The sequence below is a fragment of the Apteryx rowi genome, unplaced genomic scaffold (assembly GCF_003343035.1).
Source record: "Apteryx rowi isolate R43461 unplaced genomic scaffold, aptRow1 scaffold_27, whole genome shotgun sequence".
In the NCBI taxonomy this organism is placed as follows: Eukaryota; Metazoa; Chordata; class Aves; order Apterygiformes; family Apterygidae; genus Apteryx; species Apteryx rowi.
In genome coordinates this window covers 2,991,450-3,018,789 of record NW_020449085.1, presented here as the reverse complement: position 1 = coordinate 3,018,789, position 27,340 = coordinate 2,991,450, and the positions used below count along the sequence as shown (strand labels likewise).

The 27,340-nt window shown below is 45.7% G+C and overlaps 1 protein-coding gene across 1 annotated transcript in view; it reads left to right on the top strand.

Moving 5' to 3' along the window:
* The window catches only part of SIN3A (SIN3 transcription regulator family member A), a 32,180-nt gene extending 6,114 nt beyond the window's left edge, over positions 1-26,066 (top strand). Inside the window, exons 5-21 of the mRNA XM_026068275.1 lie at positions 15-297; positions 2,786-3,037; positions 3,525-3,677; positions 4,017-4,175; positions 5,486-5,575; positions 7,059-7,177; positions 9,326-9,536; positions 11,737-11,853; positions 12,588-12,826; positions 14,125-14,308; positions 14,866-15,439; positions 16,014-16,183; positions 17,710-17,883; positions 18,859-18,951; positions 19,310-19,404; positions 19,977-20,184; positions 23,215-26,066. Coding sequence (XP_025924060.1) covers positions 15-297; positions 2,786-3,037; positions 3,525-3,677; positions 4,017-4,175; positions 5,486-5,575; positions 7,059-7,177; positions 9,326-9,536; positions 11,737-11,853; positions 12,588-12,826; positions 14,125-14,308; positions 14,866-15,439; positions 16,014-16,183; positions 17,710-17,883; positions 18,859-18,951; positions 19,310-19,404; positions 19,977-20,184; positions 23,215-23,445 — 3,352 coding nt within the window. The 3' untranslated portion in view covers positions 23,446-26,066. The remainder of the gene's footprint in view (positions 1-14; positions 298-2,785; positions 3,038-3,524; positions 3,678-4,016; positions 4,176-5,485; positions 5,576-7,058; positions 7,178-9,325; positions 9,537-11,736; positions 11,854-12,587; positions 12,827-14,124; positions 14,309-14,865; positions 15,440-16,013; positions 16,184-17,709; positions 17,884-18,858; positions 18,952-19,309; positions 19,405-19,976; positions 20,185-23,214) is intronic.
* The last annotated feature ends 1,274 nt before the right edge of the window (positions 26,067-27,340 follow it).

Below are 27,340 nucleotides of genomic sequence, written 5' to 3'. Positions count from 1 at the left end.
TATTCCTTCTCCAGTATTGACACTCCAGGAGTGATCAGCCGTGTGTCTCAGCTCTTCAAGGGTCACCCTGACTTAATCATGGGCTTCAACACTTTCTTGCCACCTGGCTACAAGATTGAGGTGCAGACAAATGATATGGTGAACGTGACAACACCAGGACAAGTTCACCAGATCCCCACTCATGGCTTGCAGCCCCAGCCCCAGCCCCAGCCTCAACATCAGTCGCAGCCTTCAGCACAGTCAACCCCAACACCAGCACAGCCAGCGCCGCAGCCACCACCTGCCAAAATCAGTAAGGTGAGAGACTTTGAATGACATACGATCATACATGGGAAACTTACTGCCCCCAGCAGAAATTGGAGTGGAGGTGAAAAATGATAAAGGAAACTGTGCATTGCTTTTTCACAGTATTCATGAACCTTGGTTTGTGCTTCATGCTTGTGTTGTCCTTCTGTTCCCGGATTAGTTTGTCCTTTTAAAACCTTTCAAGGTGCTTACTAGTTGATCTGACAGTAATACAAATATGCAACCTTAAACCTTGGAAAAGCCTTTTACTTTCAACTGAAAACTGAAAGTTGCTCAGAGCATCTAGCAAAATGTACACGCAGTATTCAGGGAGAGATCCAGCAGCCTCAGGAGAAAGGGCCCCTTTTAGAAATGCATTTGACTTYGCAGCAAGGGCCTCCTAATTAAAGCACTGGGTAAGTGTTGAACTGCCCCACTGCTTTTGTGTATATTTGCTCAGAATAACTTCAGTTCCAAGAAGCTCTTCATAAAACAGAGGCCATGGTAAAGATGTGGCTCTTGGTGTGTAAGTTTGTGTGTAGTTTCAAATGTTTAGGGTAATTAAGCTTCTAGAAGAGCTTGCTTAGTGATGTGGTAGATTCTGCATTGCTTGAAATATTGTTTTTGGATTGGATGCCTGCTGTAAAGAAGTAGTCTAGTTCAGCCATCAGTTGGATGGGTGTAGCAGTTGTTGGCAAAATCTAAGTAAAGTGCAGGGTTCAGACAAGATGACCATGATGTTCCCTTTAGATCTCACAGTTGGTGTGTCTGAAACTGAGACCTTTCAATAACAAAGGGAGTTTGACTCTCTGCTTTAGATGTAATCCAGAGCTGCTGTCCAACAGATGTGTTTTATGTGATTGGAAACAGAATGGGATAATCTAAGAGGCATTTATGGAACTTGCTCTAGCTGATATATCATGTATTTCACCCTCAAAATGTAGATGGGTTTGAGAGACTTCTGGAGGGGAAGAATCCCCAAAGTTTCAAGGATTAGTTTCTAAACTGTACAATTAGCTATCAATTGGCTTGAAAAGGAAAAAAAGGAATATGCAGTTAGCAAATAGCAGGATTTACAATGTGACAATCAAATAATCTCTAGAAGAACATTGGTGGGACTTGCCTCCTCCTACTTAGAAAGGGCAAACTAAAATGTAGTTAAGACTTGCAAAGCAAAAAAAACTTAAAAGCTAAGACATTCCCAAATTAGCTTACCCGTGCCAAATTTCAAGGTCTTTCTCCAAAGGATACAAGTACTACATGCCTTCAGTGAAGAGGTTGTCTTTTTCTCATCACTGTGTGCTAAATGGTTTTACCCATGTCATCGTCTTGGAAAAAGTTGAACTATTTTTGCTGAAACTTTAAAATGAACCTGAGGGAGATGCTAGATGTTGAGATGAGATTTCCCTAACAGACAGGTGAAGTTGTAGGTAAATAAAACAGGGTCAGGTAATAGTAAGTATCTGGCAACCATAACACCGTTACCTAAATTGTCAGTAGTGAAAAGTTTGCGTAATACAAGCGTTGAAGTCTGAAAGGCAAGAGAAACGAACACTACCATTTCCATTTAAAATTGCCACTTCAAAACTGCTACTAAGTCTTCCTGTGGCTGCTAGGTATCTAGCAAGAGTATGCTTACCAAATAGCACCCCACCCCAAGGGCTAAACGTGATTAATCTGAGAGTCTGACCTGCCATGCTCTCTGCCTGAATGCTGAAAGAAGTGGCACTTTTCTCTTGCTGTTGCCTTACTCTCTGCATCCCAGAATTCTTCACGAGGGGCAAAATAGCTTGCAATGTTGGAGCAAGCCATGCCTACGCATTTTGGCTCTGTTTTTTGAGGTAGTACATGTTTCTGCTCATATTTCAGTCAAAAGCAAGTAGCAAGGAAAAACAGTTGTTAATAACATCTTGAAGAGACCCGGTGTTTTCTCTTCCTGGTGAAATGTAGTCCCTACTGGCCCTCTGAATGTTGATTTCTTTTTTTTCCATTGGCTAATAGTTTTCTCCTGCTTTGATTACTTATATTTATGCTTCTGTTGATTTTTAAAATGCAGTTTTGGTTGTGAAATGGTACTTCTTCATTTTGACGCTTAACAGCAGTTTCTGATGAGACAGCCACTAGGAAAGGTTTGGTTTACTGGAGATATAGCTGTTTAAAATTGCCTAGACCTGTGAAGGAAATAATTATTTCGTATTGGTTTAAAAAAAAAAAAAAAGTCTTTTAAGGAAGTGCAGCAAAAGGCATCCAGGGTCAGTATACGGATAGGGATTGTTTGACTGGATGTAGTAGCAGGGAATTTCATCCAGCTGCTATATCCTTTCTGATACTCCAACTCAGGGGTACCTCTACTGAATCCACGTTGTTCCACTGTTGGCATCAGTAATAGTTATATGCTGTGTTTTTTCCTCTGCATATGGTAAATATGTGGAATAAAAGTGCCTTTATTCCAAACATAAAGGGATCTACTAATTTCTGAAATGGCTTCTTTTCTTCTTAGCCATCTCAAATGCAGGCACATACTCCCGCCAGCCAGCAAACTCCCCCAATTCCACCATATGCATCACCGCGCTCTCCGCCGGTCCAACCTCACACACCTGTGACAATCCCGCTGGGAACTACACCGTCCCTGCAGAACAATCAGCCTGTTGAGTTTAATCATGCCATCAACTATGTCAACAAGATCAAGAATCGGTTCCAGGGACAGCCAGACATCTACAAGGCCTTCCTGGAGATCCTCCATACATATCAGGTTAGTTTTAACACTATGATTTTGAGTGTATGTAGGCATTTTTCTCTTCCTGTGCCATGGGGCCTGTCCAGGACTCTCATTCTGGTCTTGTACTGGGTTAGCTGTGGCCAGCAAGCTAGCCAGCTTTCAGATGACTCTTGCAAATTACAATATTGTGTAGCAGCATGAAATAAAAGATTTACATCAGTCGTCTTTATTTGCAAGCATCTGAAATAACAGGTAGGATGCCTTTTTTGAAATCCCATTTGTCATTTTGTGAGTATGGACCGTGAAGAGACAGCATGGCTATCGTATTAATGTAAAAAGTAGAGAAAACACTTGCTCAGTCAGTGTCTAATGTTTATAGGCCAGCTGGGCATTCAGTATGATTTTTTACTGAAAATGCCGAGACCTTTGTCGTTTCATTCGTTCTATTACTGATTTGTTTCCTCTTCCCTTAATAGTTCAGGTGCCCTTTTTCTGACACCTCTGCTCTTTCCTCTGTCAGAAAGAGCAGCGGAACGCCAAGGAGGCAGGCGGTAACTACACGCCGGCTCTGACGGAGCAGGAGGTGTATGCGCAGGTGGCGCGGCTCTTCAAAAACCAGGAGGATCTGCTCTCAGAGTTTGGGCAGTTCCTGCCTGATGCCAACAGCTCTGTGGTGAGTCTCCTTGTAGATACAGTGGGACTGACATACTTAATGGAAAACTGTTTATGTAGCCAGAGTTCAGAAAAATGTGCTGTGTTGTTTGTTTGCTTCTTGTTTTTTTTCAAGTGATCTTCTACTGAGTGTGGGAATGGGGCCACAGTGAAAGCTATTGACTCCTGTCAATAGCTTCTCTTTTAAGTATGATCCCTTTGTCTAAAAGAGTTGTTCCAAGACCGCAGTAACTGCAGTGAAATACATTGGTCATCTAGAGCTAGGAGAATCAGGCGTGGTTTTTTGCCTGGATATGTGGAACTCAGCTCTAACAGTCCTGTGGGTTTGTTTCTAAATAAGCTGTTAAGTAAAACAACTGCAGAGAAAGTGGAATCTGTGAGAAATGACCATGGTGGCACGGTGAAGAAGCCACAGCTCAACAACAAGCAGCAGAGACCCAACCAGAACGGCTGTCAGATACGACGGCACTCAGGAACTGGAGCAACCCCTCCGGTGAAGGTAAGAGCGTATGCTGTTCGTTTGGCAGTCATGTTTTTTCCCAGAAGGCAGTGGCAAATCAGGATGCGTTTTACAAACCTGTGTGATTTTAAGGCACAGATTGCAGTTTGAGAAAACTGAAGCTAGTGCTTGCCTTTAAAAGAAACCTTTTCAAGTGATTGTTTCTAAATGCAGGACTTTGCCTCTAATTTTCATAAACTGGTGCTGTTATCTGTACCCGAGGGTAGTAACAGTCACTTTGCTGGCTTGGGAAAAAAAAGTGCTTTTTCCCCCCTTATTAGAATGCTGCAGAGTGCGTGGGTGTGTATTTATTGGTTAATAAAGCAATGTTTGGTGATGAGAAGGAGATGTGGAGTTTGGAAGAAAAAAGTCTCAGTAAAGTCACAAAATAAGTTTATCCAGAATTTGCAGTGGTGTTCCTGAGGCACGTGGGAGGATAGCTGAGGGAAACATAAAGGTGTGCCCAAAAGCTTTATTAAAGCAGAACTTAGAGCAGATGCGATGGCATCACCTTTGTTCATCTTTCATATGATAAGCCTTACAATACAATGGCTAACGATTATTCTCTTAGCCAAGTTTGCCGTTTTCAAACTGCCCACGTTTTAGGGAGAACAAGGCCTTGCAGTCTAATAAAAATGGTCTAGTGGCCAGGTGGTTTAGTGTTTGTGCATTTGGAACAAGTTGTCTGCCTTATTTGAAGGTGATGTATCTTGCTTTGTAAAGAAAAGCATTGCCACATGTAGTTGTATCATTTAATTTCACTGATTTGCTTCCCCTTGTAGCCTCTCTGCTCCTCCTCAAATAAAGTACAACAAAATAAAACACATTTTGGAGGTGGCTTTCAGCCTTTGTTAGGATGTGGAGTGTTGGGCTGATATGGGGAAAAGAAAGGATCTTGCAGTGGAGTGCAGGAGGAAAGACACTAATTTTAGGGAGATGTAAGGCTTGAAGAACTGGGTGGATGCTAGTCAAAAACTCTTTTTTTTTTTTTTGTAGTTCTGCAAATTAGTTAGAAAAATGAGATAGACTACAACCAGTGACTATTTCAGCCAACCAGACAGAGAAAAGGATATGTCCTTGTATTAGAAATATTTGGAGTTTTATGCCACTGATTAAAGATTAATAGTTTAACCTGGAACACACACTTTCATGTAAACTTCCTTCCAGAAAAACACCTTTCTTTTATTTGAAAAAATGTAGTATGGTAGGGAAGCTGAAACCCTTATGCAATAGATATACAAAATACAGCAACCTGCTCAGCTGAACAGCCTTTTTTTGTCTTGCCTTTTTTTTTTATGTATCTATAACAGAAGAAACCGAAGCTGCTTGGTTTAAAAGACCAGTCTTTGGCAGAAGCCAGCAAGCATGGTGTGGGGACAGAATCTCTGTTCTTTGAGAAGGTGAGAAGTTTAATTCAGAGAAAGCAATCTTGTGTCATTGATTTATGTTCGTAGCATGTAGGTACCCTGATTTTTATCACAGTGCAGTTTGTGGTATGTATGCTGCACTGATAGCATTTGTCAACTTGAACTTGGATGTATCGAATGACCTTTAAGTCAGATCCCATGAATTTTTTAAAAGATTTGTCCTCTTTTTTTACTCAGATATATGTGTCTTTTTCCCAAAAATGATTCTCTTAGCTTTTCATCTGCTGCTGCTAGCCTTTGTGAGGACGGCTTGGCCTGGAGCATGTGTCAGAGGTTATGGCTGCTGAATCTTGTGGAAATTTGCAGGAATGGAAATTTTTTCTGTAACTCGTACTCCAAATTTTTTCATCCCGTGAAATCCCCAAACAACTCATGCTGTGCCTAGGGTTTCTTGCTGTGTTGGCACGGTTTGCTGCACCCATCCACAACCAGATGCCTGCAGTGTGGGAGCTCAGTTTACAATGCAGCTGACTCATGTCAGCATTGGTTTTAAGTTTTTCTCCCTGAGAGATGAATCTAATTATTTGCACGGTTGTTACCTGTCGCTGGTTTACCGTGTAGAACAGATAAAGACCACGTGGGATGTTTCCAGGTGGTACCTTGGCCTCTTCCCTAAGATGTCCATGCATTTCTTTATGGCTCAGAGGGGAGTATATATTGAGAGCAAACAAGCTTTTTGAGTAATACTCACGCATTGATGAAAGTCTTGGTTGTTCCCTGATGATGTGGTGCATTTCACAGCACCCTGTAGATCAGCTAATAGTAACTGGGAACCAATCTATCGCTTGGAGAATGTGTAGGTGTTAACAAGAGTAAATGTAAAAATCCCTGCTGAAGAATTGTAATTGTAATGACGAATATCTTAATGATGATAGATCTCCATTTGATGTGTAGATGCTAACTGTTCTCATGGGAAGGGTAATGGTGTTGGAATGAATCTTTCAGTTTTCTCTTAGTGAGAAATTAAGGATTGCAGAACCTGGTTCATCTGTGATAACCCGAGCTATAGAGCAGCTGGAGGCTGGCAGAGGTTGGAATGGTATCGGTTAGGGTACAAGTCTCTTCCCCCTGCTCCATACTTGCAGTATTCTGCAGGGTTTAGAGGCAGCCTGGGTGGGTTTCTAGTGCTCCTGTTACAACTGCATCATCCCCGATTGCAGAATTTCATAATCCAGCTGTTAGGGGTTTCTTTTGAGGGATTTCATTCTTCACTTGCTGCTCCTCTGCTCAAAATAATGCACCCGAGCGTAGAGAGCTGATGTTGCAAGGTGTATCCAGCAAGAAGATGGCTTTCTTTAGAAGCTGTTTTTCTGGTCCTATGGACTTGGACAACTTAATTTCTGTTCAGTTCATTTAGGCTTTTGCCCACAGTTGTGGATGGTCAGAGGAAATGTGTAAAATACTATTGCTTGCTGTTCTCTGCTCTGAAAGATTTTTGCATTCTCTTTTTTGTAAGGTCCGCAAAGCTCTGCGTAGCACAGAGGCATACGAAAACTTCCTTCGCTGCCTGGTTATTTTCAACCAGGAGGTGATCTCCCGGGCTGAGCTTGTGCAGCTAGTTTCTCCATTCCTGGGGTAAGTGGAGCCTGGACAAGTTCCTTTCTTTACGTTGTCAGTGCTAGGAGGTGAGAAGTTTAATCCAATGGGTCTGCTTCTGTTTCAAAGCCAGGAAAGAAAAGCTAATGTTTGTGGTCATTCAGAGGAATGCGTCTTGTGTGTTTGTGTGGCACAGAGGAGGAACACAGCTCCAGGAGCCAGGCAGTGGTTTCTTGAACTGTCTAGGCCACAGAGTAAATCTGAGATGGAATCCCCCCTCTGCTGCCCACTTCCTCCACTGCTGTTGACCCAATTTTTATCTGTATGGCCTGCCACTGGCTGAATTGTCTGTCCACAAGAGGATTGCGTGAGTCGCTTTTATGGCAGCTCATTCTCTGAGGTCTCCTATTTCCTCCAGCGCAGTCTGAGGGGGTGTCATGAATGTACATTGTAAGGTGCCAGTGCTACTAAGTGGCCTGTTGAGATGGGAAAGGAAGATATTGATAAATTTGGGGAGCCCTGTAGTGGTTAATACTGCGCAAGTGCCATGTGCTTTGGACCTTCAGACTTTTATTAGAGCAGAAGAATAAGCATCCCACTTTAGCTTTTCTTCCAGTTTCATGTTCTTGTACACTGCCGTTTTCTCATTCTTATTTAAGAGGAGGTAAAAGAGCTTTTTTGAGATTTCTAGCAATGTCTTGGCAGGCAGGCAGCATTCAGGAGCAGTGCTGGTACTACAGAACTATTTAGATGCATGTTATTGCAGCCTCTTGCGCTGGAATCATGGATTATTTCACTCAAGAAGAGATTGACTATGAAATAATGTGGGAAATGTCCCCTGAAAAAGAGTGCTGATACAAACCCACTAAAATTTCAAAAAAGCAAAAAATAACTGAAGTTCTGTCCAGAAGCCAAAAATGATATGGAATACTACAGTTTAAACAGAAATTATGATTCCATAACTGCTAGTGGTGTACAGAACAACTCTGTATTAATCACTTAGAACAGACATAATAAATATCCTCTCATCAGCTTTGACCTGCAAGATTAATATTCCTTCTTCCTGTGAACTGAGCTCTGAGTAGAGTCGGAGAAGGTAATAACAATGTAAATTGGGTTCAGGGCCCCCTGAACTAGTTACACTAGCTACTGTGCAAAGAAACTGCCCCAAGGAGCTTACTTTTTATGTAGCTTCACTGGAATTGGACAAGTCAGGTATCATTAGGATACCACTTTTAGCTAGAAAAGGTGAAGTATTCAACCAGAAAATTATGTATTTCTCCCATCCATCTTCTGTACTCCTAGCTATAAGAATGAATATCTGTATTGGGAAAGGTATATTACAGTTCTCTTTCTTATTCTAGAATTGGACGTTGGAATCTGTCATGTAATGAAAAAGCAATAATGAGCAGTGATTCAATTAGTGTAACAGGTTCAATATCTCATGCAAAGCTGCAGCAATATGAGAAAAAGGAGTTGAACAGATGTACTATTTTAGACTAAGAAGTTATTCAGAAAACTTTTATCTACAAGTAGACTTTAACTTGGGCCATAAAAAAAAAAAAAAGCGTTCTTCAAAGTTTGTGTTGGTCCGTGCTGTCTGAGAGACAGGGCTGCGTGAAGCTGTTGCTCCTCAGCATAGAAACATTTTGCAGGACAGTTACAGAGTCACTTCTCAGTTTCTTCTTACTGCTTTCCAACTTGAAAAGAAAAAATCAAAAGATCTGTTGTAAGGTTAAGAACATATTGGCAGACAACTAGGGATCTGGCTTGGGTTCACTATGAGAGTAGTCTGGGAGACCCAGATTTGATCCCACATCTTGCAAGAGGTGCTGCCTCTGCCATGAAAGCAGTTCTTTGCTTGTGGAGACTGTACCAACATGGCACGTGGAGAATATTCTGATGCTTGTCCGTTTATCCCTGACAATACGGGGTGGTAATCCAAAAGCACCTTAATTGCACCRGAGAGCAATCTGCAACCTGAGCAACAGGTGCTTGGTTCCCTTTCTCTCAGACTCTGTGGAAGTGGGATTGAGCTGTGAGGGTCCTTTCTCACCAAGCTGGTAATTCAGAGGGCCATCACGGACACAGTCTGTCTGTAGCAAGCAATTCTAGCCTCTGTATCACAGCTCAGCGCTGTTTGATTTCTTCTTAGCTAGTTTTTCACATCATTCATTTTATTTTTAGGAAATTCCCAGAATTGTTCACTTGGTTTAAAAACTTTCTGGGGTATAAAGAGTCTGTTCACATGGAGACGTATCCAAAGGAACGGGCTACTGAGGGGATTGCCATGGAGATAGACTATGCCTCCTGTAAAAGACTGGGCTCCAGCTACCGGGCCTTACCCAAGAGCTACCAGCAACCCAAGTGCACAGGGCGGACTCCGCTGTGTAAAGAGGTAAGACACTTTCACGCAAGAAYTGCATGACAAAGGAAGGCTGTTTCCAATCTTCTTAGAGGGAATGGAGCACCAGTAAGTGGAATAAAAGAAGAGGATGAGAATTTACTTTGTATCCCTGAGCTATGCTGAAAAGGTTTCTGGGAGCATCAGGGCACATCCGCTCTTGCACAGCAGAGTGTGCCCTGAGTTGTGCCACCGCGTGTGCCCCAGAACTGGTGGGTGTGTCGCCCGGTGTGGAGCCTGGGCCTGGAGGCTGCTGCTCGCGGGGGATCTCATTAGCATTGAGATCCAGCAGCTATGTTGCTTCTGGACCCGGGCTGGCATCTCCACCGGCATGTGTRGACATACCAGCCTGGCTCAGGGGTCTCCACAGCAGGTGTTGGAGACCAGGAGAAATACACCCTCAGGTGTTCCTGGTGGCGAGTGAGCACTCGGCATTCTTGGAAATGTGGGGATTGTAGCCAGAAGCTATTTTATAGGGTGAAGCTTCAGCCTAGGAATAGGCCATACAGGAAGCTGGTCGGGAGGTGGGGAAAGATTTGGTACTCATGTGGCTTTGATGGATGGCCTCACCTCTTCTCCTCTGGTGCTTGTGAAAGGGTTGCACAATGCTTTGAGGAGCAGCTGGAAAAAAATGCCAAATAGTTGCGATGTTTAACTGCTTAAGCAAAACTAAGGGGCATTAGATACATAAGATATTTTACATGGTATACAGTGTGTGTGAGAAAACATTAAGTGTACAAATGTAAAAACTCTAAAGCTAGGAAATGACAGAACTAGTTTTCTGTATGGTCTTAATGTGGTCTCAGGGATCTGTAATAAGGGAGTATGTAATTAAAGATTACTGCTACCTTTTTAACTAAATTCCCACTTAGTCCCCTGTCAAGCTTGTTTCTAATCCATCCTTAAAATCATGTTTTCTGTGAATAAATTCTCCCACATATCCCCCCCATTCTTCTTTCTACCTGAAATGCTAACATGACTTCCGTCTTGAGAAACAGTGTGTTGCTTGGGGAAATTGGCTCCCTATAGGGAAACTTCTCAGTCAGGAGCCAAAGCTGGTCTCCTGAACGCRTGCTGAGGGATCAGATGTACTCACTGAGTCCTTTAATGTGTGTAATGACCTTTTGATTAAAGTGGGAAAGGTACTGGCTGATCCTATTCCTTCATTGGTGTTGAAGGTAATGCTTGGAGGGAGGTGAATGGGCAGGACTCTTATTGAAGGCCAGTTAAGAAACATGCTGTTTAAGAGTGTTCACTGGAGGAGGGGAGAATCCCAGAAATCCCTTCCCTGGGGGCCTACAAACATCTGCGGCACCTAGGACAAATAGCCAAAAGATTGCAGTTTAGGAACAAAATGCTTTTTTGTGCTTACGTTCCCTGAAAGATGGGGAGGATGAACGTGGATGACCAAGACAAGCAGTTAGCAGTGGTGATAAGTGTTTAGTTGAAATGATGGTAGGACAGTGAAAACTACCTGGGCAAGGAACAATTATAAGTTTTTAAACTAAGTCCTAACATGTCTCTCAAAAGTGTCTTGTGTGATGCAGTTATAAACTTTTCTTCATGTGAGAATCTTAATTACTCAGTTATTCAGGCTTCAGGTTTATGAAAATTGGGCCTGACATTCACGATTGCCTGCCAAAATCCATGTTTCTTTGCCTTTGGCCTCTTTGAGGTTTGGGGAATGCTCTGCTCCTGTTTGGGAGGTGATGAAAATTGCAGGTGCTCAGCATCTCTGTCAGGAAAGGTGTCGTTGGGGTACAGGTTTATATTCTTTATTAGCCTTATTTGGAGACAGAAACCACATACTGTGCAACAGTCACGTTTAGTGTGATGACCCAATATTGTCAATGGTGAATCATACGTGTGATTAGTAAACCACAGCCAGCTGGTTCATCCAAAGTAAARGAAAAGCTTTTTTCATCTTTCTTTTTCTCCTCCCTTGCAAGTTTTCTCTCAGAACTCCAACTAATGAATTTTTCAGACTGCCCAGATGTTTCTATCCCAGCCATTTGGGCCTGCCCTGTGAATGTTGGGCGGTATCTTGATTAGGAAGCAAGAGACAATTTTTAAGACTGAGGAATTAGACTCTGCTACCAGAAGACTGGGCTCACAGGCAGCCAAGGGTCTCGCAGTCCTGTGACCCCCTCAGGAGACTCACTGTGGTGGTTATCTTCCCCTCTCTTACTCAAAGGTTTTGAATGATACCTGGGTCTCCTTCCCTTCCTGGTCCGAAGATTCCACATTTGTTAGCTCCAAGAAGACGCAATATGAAGAGCACATCTACAGGTGCGAGGACGAGCGCTTTGAGGTAAGTTATTTTCCCTTATTCATGCCTTGGAAAGCCTGGGGTCCTGTGAGCAATTAATGATCTTGATCTGATTTTATCTTAAATACTGCTTCTTCGAATCTGTTTTTATTATGTTTCTGTCACCTGATTTCTACATAAGAGCTTGTGTACTCTGCAATGCAAGAAGCAGCATCTGAATAACCACATCTCACWCTAAGCTATCACCTCTGCCTCTCGCTTTTTGTGCAGAGCTCTTCTGTTCAAATCACTCCAGATGAAAATGTTCAAGGGCCAGTGTATAATCGATGCTTCTTCTTCTTTTTTTTTTTTTTGTCCTTGTTACCTCTGTAAAGCACAGAAACATGCATTCCCATGTAATAATCTGAAAAATGATATGTTCAGGATGTTATATGATTGACATCTTGACTTGAAGTTAGCTTGGCAATTACCCGAATATGCTCAGATTTGTCACATCCTTTTGTAGAGTAACTATCAATTGTATTCTATTCCCGTATGGAATATGTAATTTGCTAAAGGTATCATTCTAGTAGCCTTTAAATTCTTGCACAGTATTATATAGGTAGCAGATGAAATATATAATTGGATTATTTTAGAACAGCCAAACGTGGAAACCGCTGCTTGAGTACACCTTGTTAAACATGCATGGCTTCTTGTTTCATGTCACTTAAATGTTAGTCTCTGTGAAGTATTGTCTTTTATCTGTTCAGCTATGGCTAATGYACCATTCATTTCAGCTGGATGTTGTCTTGGAGACCAACCTGGCAACAATCCGCGTCCTTGAGGCAATCCAAAAGAAACTCTCACGCTTGTCTGCTGAGGAGCAAGCCAAATTCCGACTGGACAACACTCTAGGTGGCACTTCGGAGGTGATCCACCGCAAGGCTCTGCAGAGGATATATGCTGACAAAGCAGCCGACATCATTGATGGCCTTCGCAAGAACCCATCTGTTGCTGTTCCCATCGTGCTGAAAAGGTACTGCTCTGACACCGTGCCCTGTGGGCTCTACCAAAGTGCAATGTGTGATCCACGATCCAGATTTATATAAAAGTACCTAATTTCTGCCCCTACAGGGTTTGACCTCCAGGAGATGTAATTTAAGAAATGAATTTTATGTTCTGATCAGTTGCTGTATTTCATAATTATCGCCTAGAAAAAGGTTATTGCCCTTTTGAAACAAAAATGTCACCAGCTCAGCTGGAGGGATGTAGAACTTTTATTGTCTCCTTTTAAACCCTGCTTTTTCCTAACCCTGGATGCAGTGGTGTCAGGATCATATGTAAGATGAGAAAAATATCTCTACTGTGAGGATTGTTACAGGGTAAATTTGATTTTTTTTTTCCAAATCGCACTGTTGCAAGTGACCATCGGCAAAAATTGCAGTGTCTGTGCTACACTCAGATTCCCACTCAGTTTTCTGTTGTCAGCCTCACTTGGTCAAGGAGAGGGAGTGAATGCTGTAACTCTTGAGGAAGCTTGAGGAGATGTGTAAGCAGGAGGCTGTATAGAAGTATAATAAAGCAACATCTTCTCCTTACCCTTTGGGCATGTAAACAAGGGGATATTTCCTGAAAATGGAAGGCAGCAACTGTAAAACCAGCTAAAAGGAGACATGCTTTTCCAGCTACTTACCATCTCTGCAGGACTGTTGCTCTCATGTTTCAGGGTCCTGACAGTTGAGAGAAACAGTTTTGCCCGGGATACCTGCAAGGTCACGTCTCCCCCACCTTGCTGCAAGGATGTTCTCCCTGGGGGTCAGGTTCTGAACTGCTGTGGCTGCRTTGCCTTAGGCAGGCTGCAGCATGTGCTTTACCTTGAAACACTGAGTAGTGATTCTGAAGTTGATTCCCAGGAAGCTCCGATGTGCTTGCTGCGGGGTTATAACTGTGATAATCATCTAGACTAAGCTGCTCCTTCTCAGCAGCCGGAGCTCTGCAACTCTTTGAGGATTTCTAAGAGAGTTGTACCACCTGCTGTGGCTCTCGCGTCTCTTCAGTGGGGCTACAGTGATGCCAAGTTGCGATGAGCTGTGTTACTTAGACGTGAAAGAAGTCCAGAGGGGTTTGCTCAGCAGAGCATGTGCAGGGTGCCCATCCTGTAAAGCTGTGTCCACAGGATGGCCTTCATTCATGCACCTTTCATGAGGGATTCAGCTTTTCTCAACAGTGTCCAGGAACCTCCCATTTTACCATGGTCTAGGTTTTCCTTAAATGCTCAGAATGAGACTTTTATATCTCTTAACTCACCCTGGTCTTTTGTTTTCTTGATCCAAGGTTAAAGATGAAAGAAGAGGAATGGCGAGAAGCCCAGAGGGGATTTAATAAAGTCTGGCGAGAGCAGAATGAGAAATATTACCTGAAATCCTTGGACCACCAGGGCATCAACTTCAAGCAGAATGATACCAAGGTCCTGAGGTCAAAGAGTCTCCTCAACGAGATTGAAAGCATCTATGATGAGGTAAGATGGTCACCAATAGTTTCCTTCCCTCAAGCTTATGTACTCCGCACATATAGTTTCCCTTCCTGTTCTTCACCCTCGATGCTGGTGCGGTTGGAGGAAGTGGGATGCTCACAGAGAAGGGGCTGTACCTGCTGCCTTAGGCTACGTGTAGCTGCCTGTGTTTGAGGAGGGAAGACTGCACTTTCCTGAATGCAGCCAGTCTGCAGAGTCAGTGTAGTCACGAGGTGACTGCTGCTATGTAGYAGCTAAATTAGTAGGGGTAGATGACTGAGCCTTCTGATGACAGACTCATTGTCCTGTTGGTAGCAGGTAGCCACAGGTTCTTGAACAGAAATGGGATGATGAAGGCATGCAAACAGGAAAAACATTTGTGAACTTCTGGTGTCTGTTCTGAAGAGCATACTTGTCTCAGTGGAAGGTTTGGTTTCTCCCTCTGTGTCAAGGGGGTGCAAGAAGAGAGGTAGTCTGTGCCACTGTGGGAGCTTTCTAAAAGGTTCTTGGGCATAGGGAGGTGTTTGTGGGTCTAATTTATGTGCTGTGCTTTTTGTTCTTAGAGGCAAGAACAGGCTTCAGAAGACAATGCTGGAGTACCCACAGGCCCACACCTATCACTGGCCTATGAAGACAAGCAGATCCTGGAAGATGCTGCCTCTCTCATCATCCACCATGTGAAACGGCAGACAGGAATCCAGAAAGAGGACAAGTACAAAATCAAGCAGATTATGTATCACTTCATTCCAGACCTGCTGTTTGCTCAGCGAGGCGAACTCTCAGATGTGGAAGAGGAGGAAGAAGAAGAAATGGATGTGGATGAAGCTACTGGGGCTGCAAAAAAGCACAATGGTGTTGGAGGCAGTCCTCCCAAAACCAAGCTGATGTTCAACAACACAACGGCCCAGAAGCTGCGGGGCATGGATGAGGTCTACAATCTCTTCTATGTGAAYAACAACTGGTACATATTCATGCGACTGCATCAGATCCTGTGCTTGCGGCTGCTGAGGATCTGCACCCAGGCTGAGCGGCAAATCGAAGAGGAGACGCGGGAAAGGGAGTGGGAAAGGGAAGTGCTAGGCATAAAGCGAGACAAGAGCGACAGTCCTGCAATCCAGCTGCGACTGAAGGAGCCTAGTGAGTGACTTCTGATGTGAGGTTTGGGAAGATAGCTGCTTCTATTCGTAGCATGTTGACGAAGCTTACTTGGTTTCTCCAGACGTGTTACAATGGTGAACCCTTTTTGATGGAGGGGGGTGGAAATCTCTCTTTTGTTACCGTTGTACAGCACTGAATTGAGGGAGAAGATGGGAAGGTGTGGGCATGTGGGACACAAATAGCAATTGGCAATAGTAGAACAGTAATGTGCAGCAGTTACTTCATACGAGCTTTCATTTTTCACTAACATATCTAAAGTGTCATCGAGTTCCCTAAGTGCTTTAAAAAGTTTCTCGGAAATAAAGGCCTCATGGAGGATGCCAGAGCCAGAAAGCAAGAGATTATGAAAGTACCTGGGGCCTTAAAAGGTCTCATTTAAATGTCTATAAAAGATGAATTTAAGACCATTCCAGTAACTCTTCACCTTGACTGGGTAGAGTAGTCTGAGGACCAAAACTCTTGGCCTGTTTGCTCTTAGAAATGGAGCTGTTCTGTGAGAGTGACCCTTCTTGGGGGGTATGTGTGTTCATCTCTCCGTTCTCTCTTGTYGCAGTGGATATTGATGTTGAGGATTATTACCCAGCGTTCCTGGACATGGTGCGCAATCTCCTGGATGGGAACATGGACTCRTCGCAGTATGAAGACTCCCTGCGCGAAATGTTCACCATTCATGCCTACATCGCCTTTACTATGGACAAGCTGATTCAGAGCATTGTTCGACAGGTGACTGCCAGCAGACCCTGGAGGGTGGATGGACCAGGGTAGAGAAAGTGGGCAGGTCTTTTCCTGAAATGAGAGTCCTGGTCCAGATTTAAGRGAGAGTATTGTATGCCGAAGTGTGGAATTTCAGGTTTCAGCAAGTGAATTGTGGATGTTTTTAAACCCTGCTCTAGGGCTGATATAAAGAGAGGTAATAAAGGATAAAGGATACATTTTGATGTATTTAAATTATTGGGAGTATCCTCTCTGTGCATGTAGAGTTCTGTCTTTGTTCTCCAGCAGCTTTAGGATGCAAATATTCATCTTCAGAGTGTTTCCTGAGCAATCTTGCTTTAACTTTGAAAAAGAATTAAATGGCCTTTAAATAATTTAATTCATTTTCACCACTTTTGTAAGGACAGTGGATGCCTTTTCTAAAAAGCTTTGTGTCTTTTATCTGGTTGTTTGAGAAGCTAACTTTAGTTATTAAACTCTAGCCATTTTATTGGGCAGGTAGGAAGAATGTGTGACCAAGGGATTTTCTATTTCATAGCATAAAGACCAAAAGTAGATGCAAGAGGCTGGAAGTAGAACTGCGTGAAAGGTATTTCCTCTTTCAGAAGGATAGAGTTGCTTTTCAAAAGTTCTTTACTTCAATCCAGAGATAAACTGAATTGAAAAAACAGTCAAAAGACTTGATTTTAAACTTGTACAAAAATAAGAATTTGATTTAAAATCTTCCATGCCTCACAAACGGAAGCAAACACTTACTGTGGTTATGCTACAGAACGGTGCTCTAAACCTTTCTGCCTTACTGCTGACCAGAACATCACCTGCCTATATAGCTTTGTATGAATTGCTATACTTTGTCACCTGCTGTCCTTTAAAAGATAGCAGCTATGTAAAAGGTACCGTGGCTATGTAAAAATCCACAGYGATCATCTGCAACTGGAAGAAGCTCCTAAGACTGTTGCCTTAAATTGATGCTTTTTCATCTTTTTTTTTTCTTCCCCCTCCTAAGGCTTAAACTCATGGTTATGTGTTTGCTTCTTTCTAACCTGTGCAGATGGGCATGTAGCAGACTCCAGTCCTCTGACTGAGGCTTGTTTTGGGTGAGAAGTGAGGTTGCCTCGTTCTGCTACTGTGTATTTGTATTCAGGAGATAAAAAGAATGCCTTCTTTCTTATTAGTTGTAGTTTTATATTTACCAAGCTTAAACAAAGCTTATTTACAAAGCTTAAAACGCTGGCAAATAAAGACAGAGGCTCAGCTTTACTTGCTGTTTTCTTTAATGTCAAAACCTGCTGATGCCGGTTACAAAAACGTATTTTTGGAGACTTCGTCACTCTTCCAGCTGGCTGCCTTGCTCAGGGTTTTGATGGGCCATCCAGGTTTTGCATGTCTCCTAAACAAGGTTTCCTAAGTGCCTTAGGCGAGGAGAAGCATCTTCTGCAAGACAAGAGGCACTAAGCACAAAGGCATTTTTTTTTTGTCCCTGAGTAATAACACCGTCCTCACGAACACCTTCTCCRTGTTCTTCCTTTTTGCAGCTCCAGCATATAGTGAGCGATGAGATCTGCGTGCAGGTGACAGACCTCTACCTGTCAGAGAATAACAATGGAGCAACTGGAGGCCTTCTCGCTTCTCAGTCTTCTCGTACTCTTCTGGAGGCCACATACCAGCGCAAAGCCGAGCAGCTCATGTCAGAGGAGAACTGTTTCAAGGTAAAGCCATGGCTGCGAACCTTCATACAAAAGCAGCAAGCAGTGAGGTTTGGGGAATGCATTGTGAAAAGGAGAGACACCAGTCCTTTAAAAAAGGAGCTTTATTTAGCTGCCCAAGAGCCCTGAGGCCTCTGAGACCTTTTGTGGCTCTGAAACTTAACAGGAGAATTTCGGTGACAGGTCCCAAGCTTTTGGCACATAGGAGCATCTTTTCAGTGATGTACTGAACCCACTTACTGCTGGTCTTGCTACGGTCTGGGGCAGAACTTACGTGAGTCCACACAGGCAGAGTGGAGCTGCGCACAGGGATGTTAATGTTTCTGAAAGGGCCCCTTAGAAATGAGGTTTTGAGGAGAGATGAAGCAAGGGAGAAATATATTTCCTGGAACAGCAATGAATATCCCTTGTGCTTTACAAAGTCTTAGGGTTGTATCATGTTGATTGATTTGCTCTCACTGATTTTAATCTTTTAGATAAAACTTTCCCATTTCTCTGGGGTCTCAACCTTTTTAGACTGTGGAAAGATCCGCTAATACTGACTGGGTATTAAATAATTGCTGACTAAATACATTGCTAAATAAACCTGGTGCACTGTTCTAATCAAATCCATACTTCCTCTGCCTGAGATGCAGGAAGTGGTCAGGCCCTTTTGAGCTAGTAAAATACTTTGGATAAAAGCCTTCTTGTGTAATCTCTCTTCCCTTTCCCTCAAACTTATCTTGGGGGTTCAAGAGGGACCACTACCCCTCCAAAAAAAAAAAAAAAAAGCTTTTTGGAAAGCTTTAAAACTTCTGTTCCTCAAAGATTGTGCAATTTGGTTAGCATTTTTCCTTCTCTGTCAGTAATGTGGGAGGCACTGATTTTTGCCTTAAAACTATGCAACTTGCTTCATTCTCCCTTTGCCCCAGTGAGAAGTGGAGGGTTTTTTCTGTTTGAAACCTCTTACTAAAGTCCCTTCTGCATTTTGCTTTATAGCTGATGTTCATTCAGAGCAGAGGTCAAGTTCAGTTAACCATTGAACTGCTGGACACAGAAGAGGAGAACTCTGATGACCCAGTAGAAGCAGAGGTAAGAGCAGCTTGTCCAGAGAGCTGACTGTGCTTGTCAAGGGTGCACTGGACAAGGACGTCCAGTTGACTGTTGTTGTGGTCCAGAGTCTGTTAGCGCAAGAAAAAAGAAACTTCAGCAACACAACATAAAGCTTTCAGTGATGTGAGTAGCCAAATCCTTCTTGTTTTTTCCTATATTAGAAAGTCTCCAAAACCACATAGTGATACATTGTACTTGCCTTTGTGGGAACGAAATGCATGGAGTCTTCGAAGGTGACCTTGTGTTCATCATATAACTTCCATCTTAGCCTCCTTAAGCATCATTCATTTTTTGGTGGGAAAGTAGTGGCTAATGTGTGTTGTGTGCTCACTTGCAGCGCTGGTCAGACTACGTGGAACGGTACGTCAACTCCGATTCTACCTCCCCTGAGCTCCGGGAGCACCTGGCCCAGAAACCAGTCTTCCTGCCAAGGTGAGTGGCAGGCTGTGCCGTGAACCCTGCCTGATGGACTGTCTTTGGCCATAGAGGGCAGAGCAATTGTGCTCTATCACAGTTTTGGGTGTTCAGTCGCTCCTGTATTTTGATGCCACTATAGAAGCCATTACCCTGGCAGTGTGGCATAGTAGTACCGTGCTGCTGTTTATCCTAAAAGCCTGTGGGTCCACCCCAGGCTCCTGCTCTCCAGTGACTGAGAGATGGCATGGTCCAAAGGTGGCAGAGAGGGTGAGGGCTGTTGACTCGCCAGATTGTTTTCTGGCAGTCCTGCCTTGGCTTACGGTAACCCTCTATCTAAAAACAGTGGGTGCCAAGTCAGGGTTTTTCATGAGCAGGGAGTTGGTTGCACAATAGCCGTCATTTCAGAAATAGCTAACCCAGCGGGCTGACTTGTTGTAGGGGTCTGAGCCTGGATGACTTTAATCGGTGGCAGTTGTGCTCCAAGTTGTATGTCAGGTTCGTGAAGGGTCAGCACAGATCCACCAGCTACATCCAGCCTAGTACTAGAGGGTGAGCACTAATTCCAAGAGGGGTTCTCTGGTTTGCAGGAATCTGAGGCGGATCCGTAAGTGTCAGCGTGGTCGGGAGCAGCAGGAGAAGGAAGGGAAGGAGGGAAACAGTAAGAAGTCCATGGAGAACGTGGAGAGCTTGGACAAGCTGGAGTGTAAATTCAAACTGAACTCCTATAAGATGGTGTACGTGATCAAATCGGAGGATTACATGTACAGGAGGACCGCTCTGCTGCGAGCTCAGCAGGTAGGAGTGAGTGAAAGGATTGGGGTGGGCAGCTGGTGTTTTCCGGGACCTCTTACTCCCAAAGGTCAGGTGGGAAGAGTCAGATAAAATGTCCTTGGGGATCCCATTTGGTAACATTTAGTGGTCTTTATGTTGCCAGGAGGATGGTGTGCTGTTTTTGTCCTCCCAAGACACTAAAGATCTTCTGAATGTTCTTAAGGTGTAATCCTTTGTATTTCTTCCTCTAACTCTCGTCGTCCTCCCATCCCTCCTCCCTTTTCTCCAGAGAGTTTTACTATGGTAGGACAGTGGTTTCAACTGTTAGCTCTCGGTTTTCTTCCAAGAGGCACTTCCCATGGGTGGTTTGCCCCTGTTTTAGGGAAAGCCTGTCTTTTGTGTGTTCTCGTGGTGACTTGTGCGAGTGCCTGTCCTTCCAGGGCTCCTCCAAAGAGGAATCATTCAGAGTGCAGAGCACCAAATGCTTTCTAACCCAGCAAATCCCTCGGGGTACCATCCCCTCAGCGTCTCCTGTCCCCAGTCACTGAGAGCGGGAGTCCTCAGGTCGCTCCCGCACGGCAGAGTGCTGCAAACATACAGCAGCTGCTCTAGAAACACTGGCTTTGTGGCAAAGATGGATGCAGCAAGGTCACGGCTACAGAGGTGTCACCGTGGGTATTTTCCCAGGGCGAGGAAGTCCTGGGTGCAAGAGAACTGTCTTGTCTCCTGCATAGCAGTCAGTGCAAGTGATCGCTGATATAAATTGGAATTCGACTTTTGCTTCACCCTTTGTGAAGTTACTCAAATTTGCTTTTGGTCCAAGCTGTTGTGGTACTCTGTGCCAACAGTAACTGGGGGGGTAAAGAAAGGAGGGTGTGAATGTGTGTGGGATAGGCTGGGAGGGAGAGAGGGGAGCAGGGATGAAGGAGAGGGGAGGAAGTGTGAACTGTCTGGCTGTTCTTGAGCTATAAAAGTTGGGGAGTTGCTTTTATTCACGGTGAAAACAGCCAGAGGAGCTGAATCTGCAATGACTCGGTCAAAGAAAATTGATTTGGTGTTCTGAATGCTTGGACAGTTGGCTACTTTTCTCATCACATTGGAATATTTCTGTCCGACAGAGAAAAATAGTAGGTTTTAACAGTAAAATCCTATTCTAGTATGGTTATTTAAACTTGAGGTTTTAAATACTTCACTGTAATTTTATTATAATCTACTCGAAACAAACTGCTAAACGGAATGCCTTTGCTTAGAGTGCAAAAGAAAGCGAAACCTGCCAGTTCCAGGCAAAAGTTACTGGCTTGAGCAACTGGAACCAAAGGTAACCGAGAGGCTCTGTCAGCAATAGTCCCTCCTATAGCTGCAGAGATTGTTTGCAGTTTATTGAATTATTTGCTTTTCTCAGCGAACTCCTGACCACTGGGAAAATTTACTAGGAGATGAAGGAGTGGGAGAGGTGTGCACCGCTTCCTGTATAGTAAATCATCCTCCAGCGTCTCCGTTGCATTCATTTATTTAAACTTATAAAACAACTAGTTACCATCTGTTTCTTGTTGATGAAACACAAATAATGGTTTTACTCAATCCATTTAAAAGTAATTTTGTTAAACTTCTTATATCCAAATCAGATGTTTAGTTAAATAGTGGTTCTTTGAAATGCCAGTATTGAGGACTGTGATTGAATTCCATCTATGCAATTCAATTGGCACAAACCGCGAGGAGAAGTTATCTCATAAACAAGACACAGTTTGCCACTGTTTATCACAAAGAATCTGAATAGAGGTCAAACTATTGGACTTGTAAGCACCTAGAATGCAGCATAACCTCCTGATTAGTGAAGTGTACTGAAAGGGCTGCAAAAGCTGCATTTAACTACAAATTGATTGGATTTAATGGTTAACAGCCACTGAGAAGCCATCGTTCTTTGGGAGAAGAATAAAACGAAGCATAAAATAAATAAGTTAGTTTTAATCTTGAGCTTTAATTATATTTACAGTTTTAAATTATGATGGTAATCGTGAGTTTCAGGCCATGATTTTAAGCCATCTGTCCTGGATTCTACATTCTTTAAACATGCTCTTATCCAAGAATGCGCATGGTTTTTTCTCTCTCGACACTTGCGTTAAGCCAGCGGTTCTCAAACTGTTTAGATCTGGCCCTGTTCTTAATTTTCTGTAGCAGTCRGGTGACCCCGCACGTCCAAGGCGCGATAAGCCTGCCCGAATCCTCCCGGCCGGTGTCCCCGCGCAGCGTGCTGCACGCGCGCATGCAGGGCCGTGCTTCAGGCGCGCAGCTCCGCTCGCGTGCTCTCGGGGTCGCCGGCCGCAGGGCRCGGGGGGCGGCGGGAAGCCGGCCGGGGGCTTGGCAGCAGCTGCCCCACTCCACGGCCTTTGCAGAGCTGCCCGCTCCCGCTCCCTGCGAATCCCCCGTGCCGTTCCCGTGCCTGTCTGCGCTCCCGCATCCCGCCGTGCTTCCCTCCTTTCTGTGCTCCGTCGCCTGCCGCCCGCCTCAGCACGTAGGGCGCATTGACCTTTTTGCCGGTGCGGAAGGGACGCAGGATATGTTCTGTGTCCCCAGGCTGAGAACCGCTGTATTAAATGAAGAGCATGAGATTATTGCGGGGGTAGTTCATGACATCAAGCACTGAAGGAGGCGGTTGAAAAACTTCTTTTACTGTCCAGATTCAGCTCTGCGATGGCGTGTGGGCTGATCCTTTCTCTTCATTAGATCCGAAGCGCTTACGTAGTGGGGTGCAGTAAAATAAATAAAAAAAAAAGGGGCTGTGACAGAATTGGCAGTTGTTAGCACAATCTTTTGGTATTTCTGAGTTTGTTTTGCCATTGTAATTTCCTTAGAGCTAGGCTTCTGAGAAGGGAGACCTGGGGGGGCTTTATCAGGGTTTTTCCTCTGTTGTTAGCAAGGGCCAGCGTCTCCGGTACAAATTCCCTGCAGCCAATTATGTTGACACAGAAAGTGGTTTGCTTGCTGAGCTTTGAATTCTGTTGCAAATCAGCGGTCGAAGCCTTCTCTCTTTAATACCTCTTCCTGTTTCTGTAGTCCCATGAAAGAGTGAGCAAGCGGCTGCACCAGCGGTTCCAGGCCTGGGTGGACAAATGGACCAAGGAGCACGTGACCCGCGAGATGGCAGCCGAGACGAGCAAGTGGCTAATGGGCGAAGGCTTGGAGGGCTTGGTGCCCTGCACCACCACCTGTGACACAGAGACCCTGCACTTTGTGAGCATTAACAAGTACCGCGTCAAATACGGCACAATATTCAAGACACCGTAAACGCCCTGGGCGAGGGAAGACCCCGGGGGGTGTGTGTGTGTGTGTGCGCATCAAGGAAATGAGGAAGATGCCTTTCTCCCCTCACTGTGTATCTCCGTAACATGGCCACTTGACTAGTGGGTGGCTGGTACAACCTGTCACCAGCGGGATTCTCCATAGGAACGTGGATCTCTGCCGACGCGTGCTGGGACTGTTGGCCGCCGGCCCTTCGACTTCAGCATGCGCCGCGGAGGCAAGGACCCTTCTCCGAACCGAGCGATCCCAGAGGAACGCGACTAGCTCGTACACACCAGCAGTGTTGAGGTTTAATTCCCCGGAGGCCTGAGCATTGAGGGAAGARGACGGGAGGCTCGCCGCCACCGGAGCTGATCGGTGCGTTTCCAAGCCGCGCGCTTGGCTGCGTGTCACCAACCCCAGAGGTGCCTGTCACAACCGGCATCTCCTCTGCTCCAGCACCGCGAGTTTGCAGGAGCTTTCGCAGGGCCCYGGGCGCTCTCGCAGCCCGACGCCGCTCACGGAGCCGACCGCGGGCCCTCGCTTCCCTCTCCGCCCTCCATGCTGGACTCAACCAGTGCAGATTGGTCTGTCCTTTCTAGTGCCAGTGGAACTGTTTTTTGTACCTGCTTGTTTACTAGTCTCTCCTAGTGCCATGCACCAGCTTTTCACACACATGTCCGTACACACACACCACAGAAAACAACACAGTTTTAACATGTTCCCCTCCTTTTTTTGTAAATAAATGTACAAATTGTCAATTTTTTTTTGTTTTTTATTAAAGGAAGTATGCTTGATGTGCTAGCATAACTGTACTAGCTTCTTGTGTACCATAGTACCAGGTGGCTTGAGAATTAGTACCTACAGACAGACCTACGAAGACATTTATTACACTTTTTACCAAAGGGAGTTATCATTGTAGTGCTTTTGTGTGGAAACTTTTCTCTCCTTTTTTTGTAAATAAAAATGTCTTTGTTCTTACTGGAGGAAGACACTCGCTCACCCACAGCCCTGTTCCTGGTCTGAAAGGCACCATGCAGCATGCAGTTTTTGGGGTGGGGAAGAGGGGGCACCATTTTGTTATTGGCTTCACAATCTGAGAGGAAAAAGCAGAGGCAGTGTGTGTGTTTTGTGGTTGACACAACCGAGATATAAGCAGTCTGTTAAGATATATAAATATATATTATATAATTTTTAATTTTTTTAATTTTTCTTTCCTGGTGGGTAATTTTTATCCACCTAGTCTTCCAGCTCCAAGGACCTTCGCTTTTGGGAAGTGTTGCTGAGCTACTTAGCTGGGGTTGATTGTGCTTATGTATTTTTCCCTCTCAGTATTGGAGAAAACATCTTAAGTACCAAACCAGTATTTGATAGAGCTGCTCTGTGTGTGTGTTTGTGCGTGGTGCGTGCGTGCGTGCAAGAGAAGGGCGAGGGGCGGGGTGGGTTTTGGTGCATTTCACTAGTGAAATCCACATATGGGATATATATTTTTTTAAGTATAGAAGTTTAGCGCTGGCAGATATTTAAACACAGGGACGATCCTGATTTTAAAAAGAAGTCGGCACAGACTTCGTAAGCCACGACAGACACAACTGCACTGTCTCTCCTCCTCAAAGGAGGCAGCTTTCCTTGCACAAACCGATGCTGCCAGTCCTAAGCGCCCAACCCTGTTTCCGCCATCCCCGGCGGGGAGCCGCGAGCTCGGCTGCGCCGCCGCTTCCCTCCAGCCTGGGRATTTCCAGGACGGCGGGTCGGCTCCTCGCAGGGCTCGAGTTCCCCTCCTTCCCGCAGGCAGGGAGAGGAGAGGCGTGTGTGTGTGGAGGACGGAGAGGGGAGAGGCTTGGGCGAAGGTCCGGGGGGACCGGTCCCTCGCGGACCTTCCCGCGGCCGGCGGGGCGGAGGCGAAGCGCGCGGCCCCCGGGGGTCACTACTCATTGGCAGCCAATGTGCGGAAGGCAGATCTAGCCGTGGAGATGGACGGGAGCCTCCTATGGAGAGAGGGAAAGAGAGGGAAGAGCCCAGCGGGGAATGTTCAGAGTTTGCCAGCAATAAGTCACCTGTCTCGTTCCTCCTCCTTTTGCCGTGAGCGGACGGGAAGGGGTTCCTGCGTGTCCTCTTCCGCTGCAAAGGTTTTACGCGCGCTCCCCTGCTCCTCACCCGCCGGTCTTGACACCCCCCCCCCCTTTTTCTTGTGTATGCTCAAGGTGATCTGGAAGCAGAAGTCTGGGTGATTTAGACTTTTTACCAGCTTGGAAGTAACAGCTGCTGCTGCTGCTCTGTGGGTGTCTTGTCCCGAGTCTGTGCCTGCATGTCCTCCGAGCGGAGGGGGGTTAACGTGGATTCCCGCCGGCTGCGGTGCCCGGGAAAACCCAACCAATAAACCACACGGAGACCTCTCCCTTTCGCAGCAGGGTTTTCACAAGCGGCTTTCCTCCCTCCCCGTGTCTGACATCTGAGCTCCAAGCTCTGATCCCAGCCTGTACAATAGCAAAGATTTTTTTCTTTTTATTTGAACTTGCTTTTTGTATTCTGTAATGTGATCCTTGGCCCACTATCCATGTGATTTCTATACAAATGTTGTAAACTTGACTGTAGTGCAGTATTTCCATTAAAATATCAGGGCTAATCATTGTGTACAGATTTTTCTTCCTTCCTGATCATACACAATGAAATCTGGGGTGCTTCTGAGGGAGCAGGGTGCAGGGAGGAAGAGAGGTGGGTGCAGAGCTGCTTAGACTGAGACCAAGAGAAGCTACGGCTCTTGGGAGCGCTCGCTTAGTGCTTGCCGGGCTATAAACATCTCTGTTTGGGCATTGCCTCTGGTTTCCAATTCATTTACTAAGACACGCAGTATTTTGTGGTGGCTGGAGGCAGTAATTAGCTGTTTATTTGTCTCCTGGAGTTGGGAAGGAGGGGAATCAGCAGACGCTTGTGGAGTGAGTAACGGCATCCTCGGAAACACGTTTCCAGCCCCATTAAAGCTGTCAGAGAGGAGAGGGAGGAAAAGCGCGTGCGCCTCTTCATCCTGTAATTCTCTGGGGGAACAGTTACAGCCGCCGCGCGGGGAAAGATCAGCACAGCCCGGCAGGCCAAACCCCYGGTGAGCGCCCTTTCCCAGCGCGGCATCGGTCTCGGGGTCGCTAAAGTGTCCCAAGGCATCCGCAAGGCTTCCCCAAGAAGCCATGTTTCCGGGAAGGCGGCAGTGCCCTCCTGTGCAGAACCGTTTCTCCCAGGGAGCCGATCCTGGCTGGCGGCCGTGTCTGCGAGGCCGAGGGATGGCCACGACCGCTCTGCCTGCCGCGGCGCAGGTCTGCAGCCGGGACTGGCCTGCGCTGCCCGTAAGCAGAGCTGGGGGAGGCGTTCGGTGGCTTTGTGTTTGCTGTGAAYGAACGATCCTTCCCAAACCGATTCGTATTGAATTCTTTCAGATTTGGCTGCCTCAGCTCCGAGTGCCGAACTTCGAAGCCTGATCAGTGACAGCGGGGGCTGGTTTCTCTCTTTTTCCCATTGGACTTTGAGGCCTAGGGAGGCGACGGCGCTGCTTGTACTGAATAACCATAAGCAACGATGGGAAGGAGGGGACGACATGACCCCAGTGACCTTGGAGGCCGTGTCTCGGCTGCTTCCCCGCGGAGGGGCCTGCCCCGGCGGCAGGGGACACGCGGCCCATCGGAGGGCCCTTCCCCCTGAGGCGCTTGTCCGGGCGGGCGCCCGAAGCGGGCACTTCCCCCCCGAGGCTGCTTCCCAGGGAAAACCAGGAGCTCGGGCGAACCAGCCGCTGGCACGACGCAGGCTGGCGCGGCAGCGGCTGCCGCCAGCCCCCGGCGTTTCGGGCGGGGCCGTCCGGCCCGGCCTGCTTCTCCCCTTCCCCGCCGGCAGCCTGCGCCGCGGCCCCGCCAAC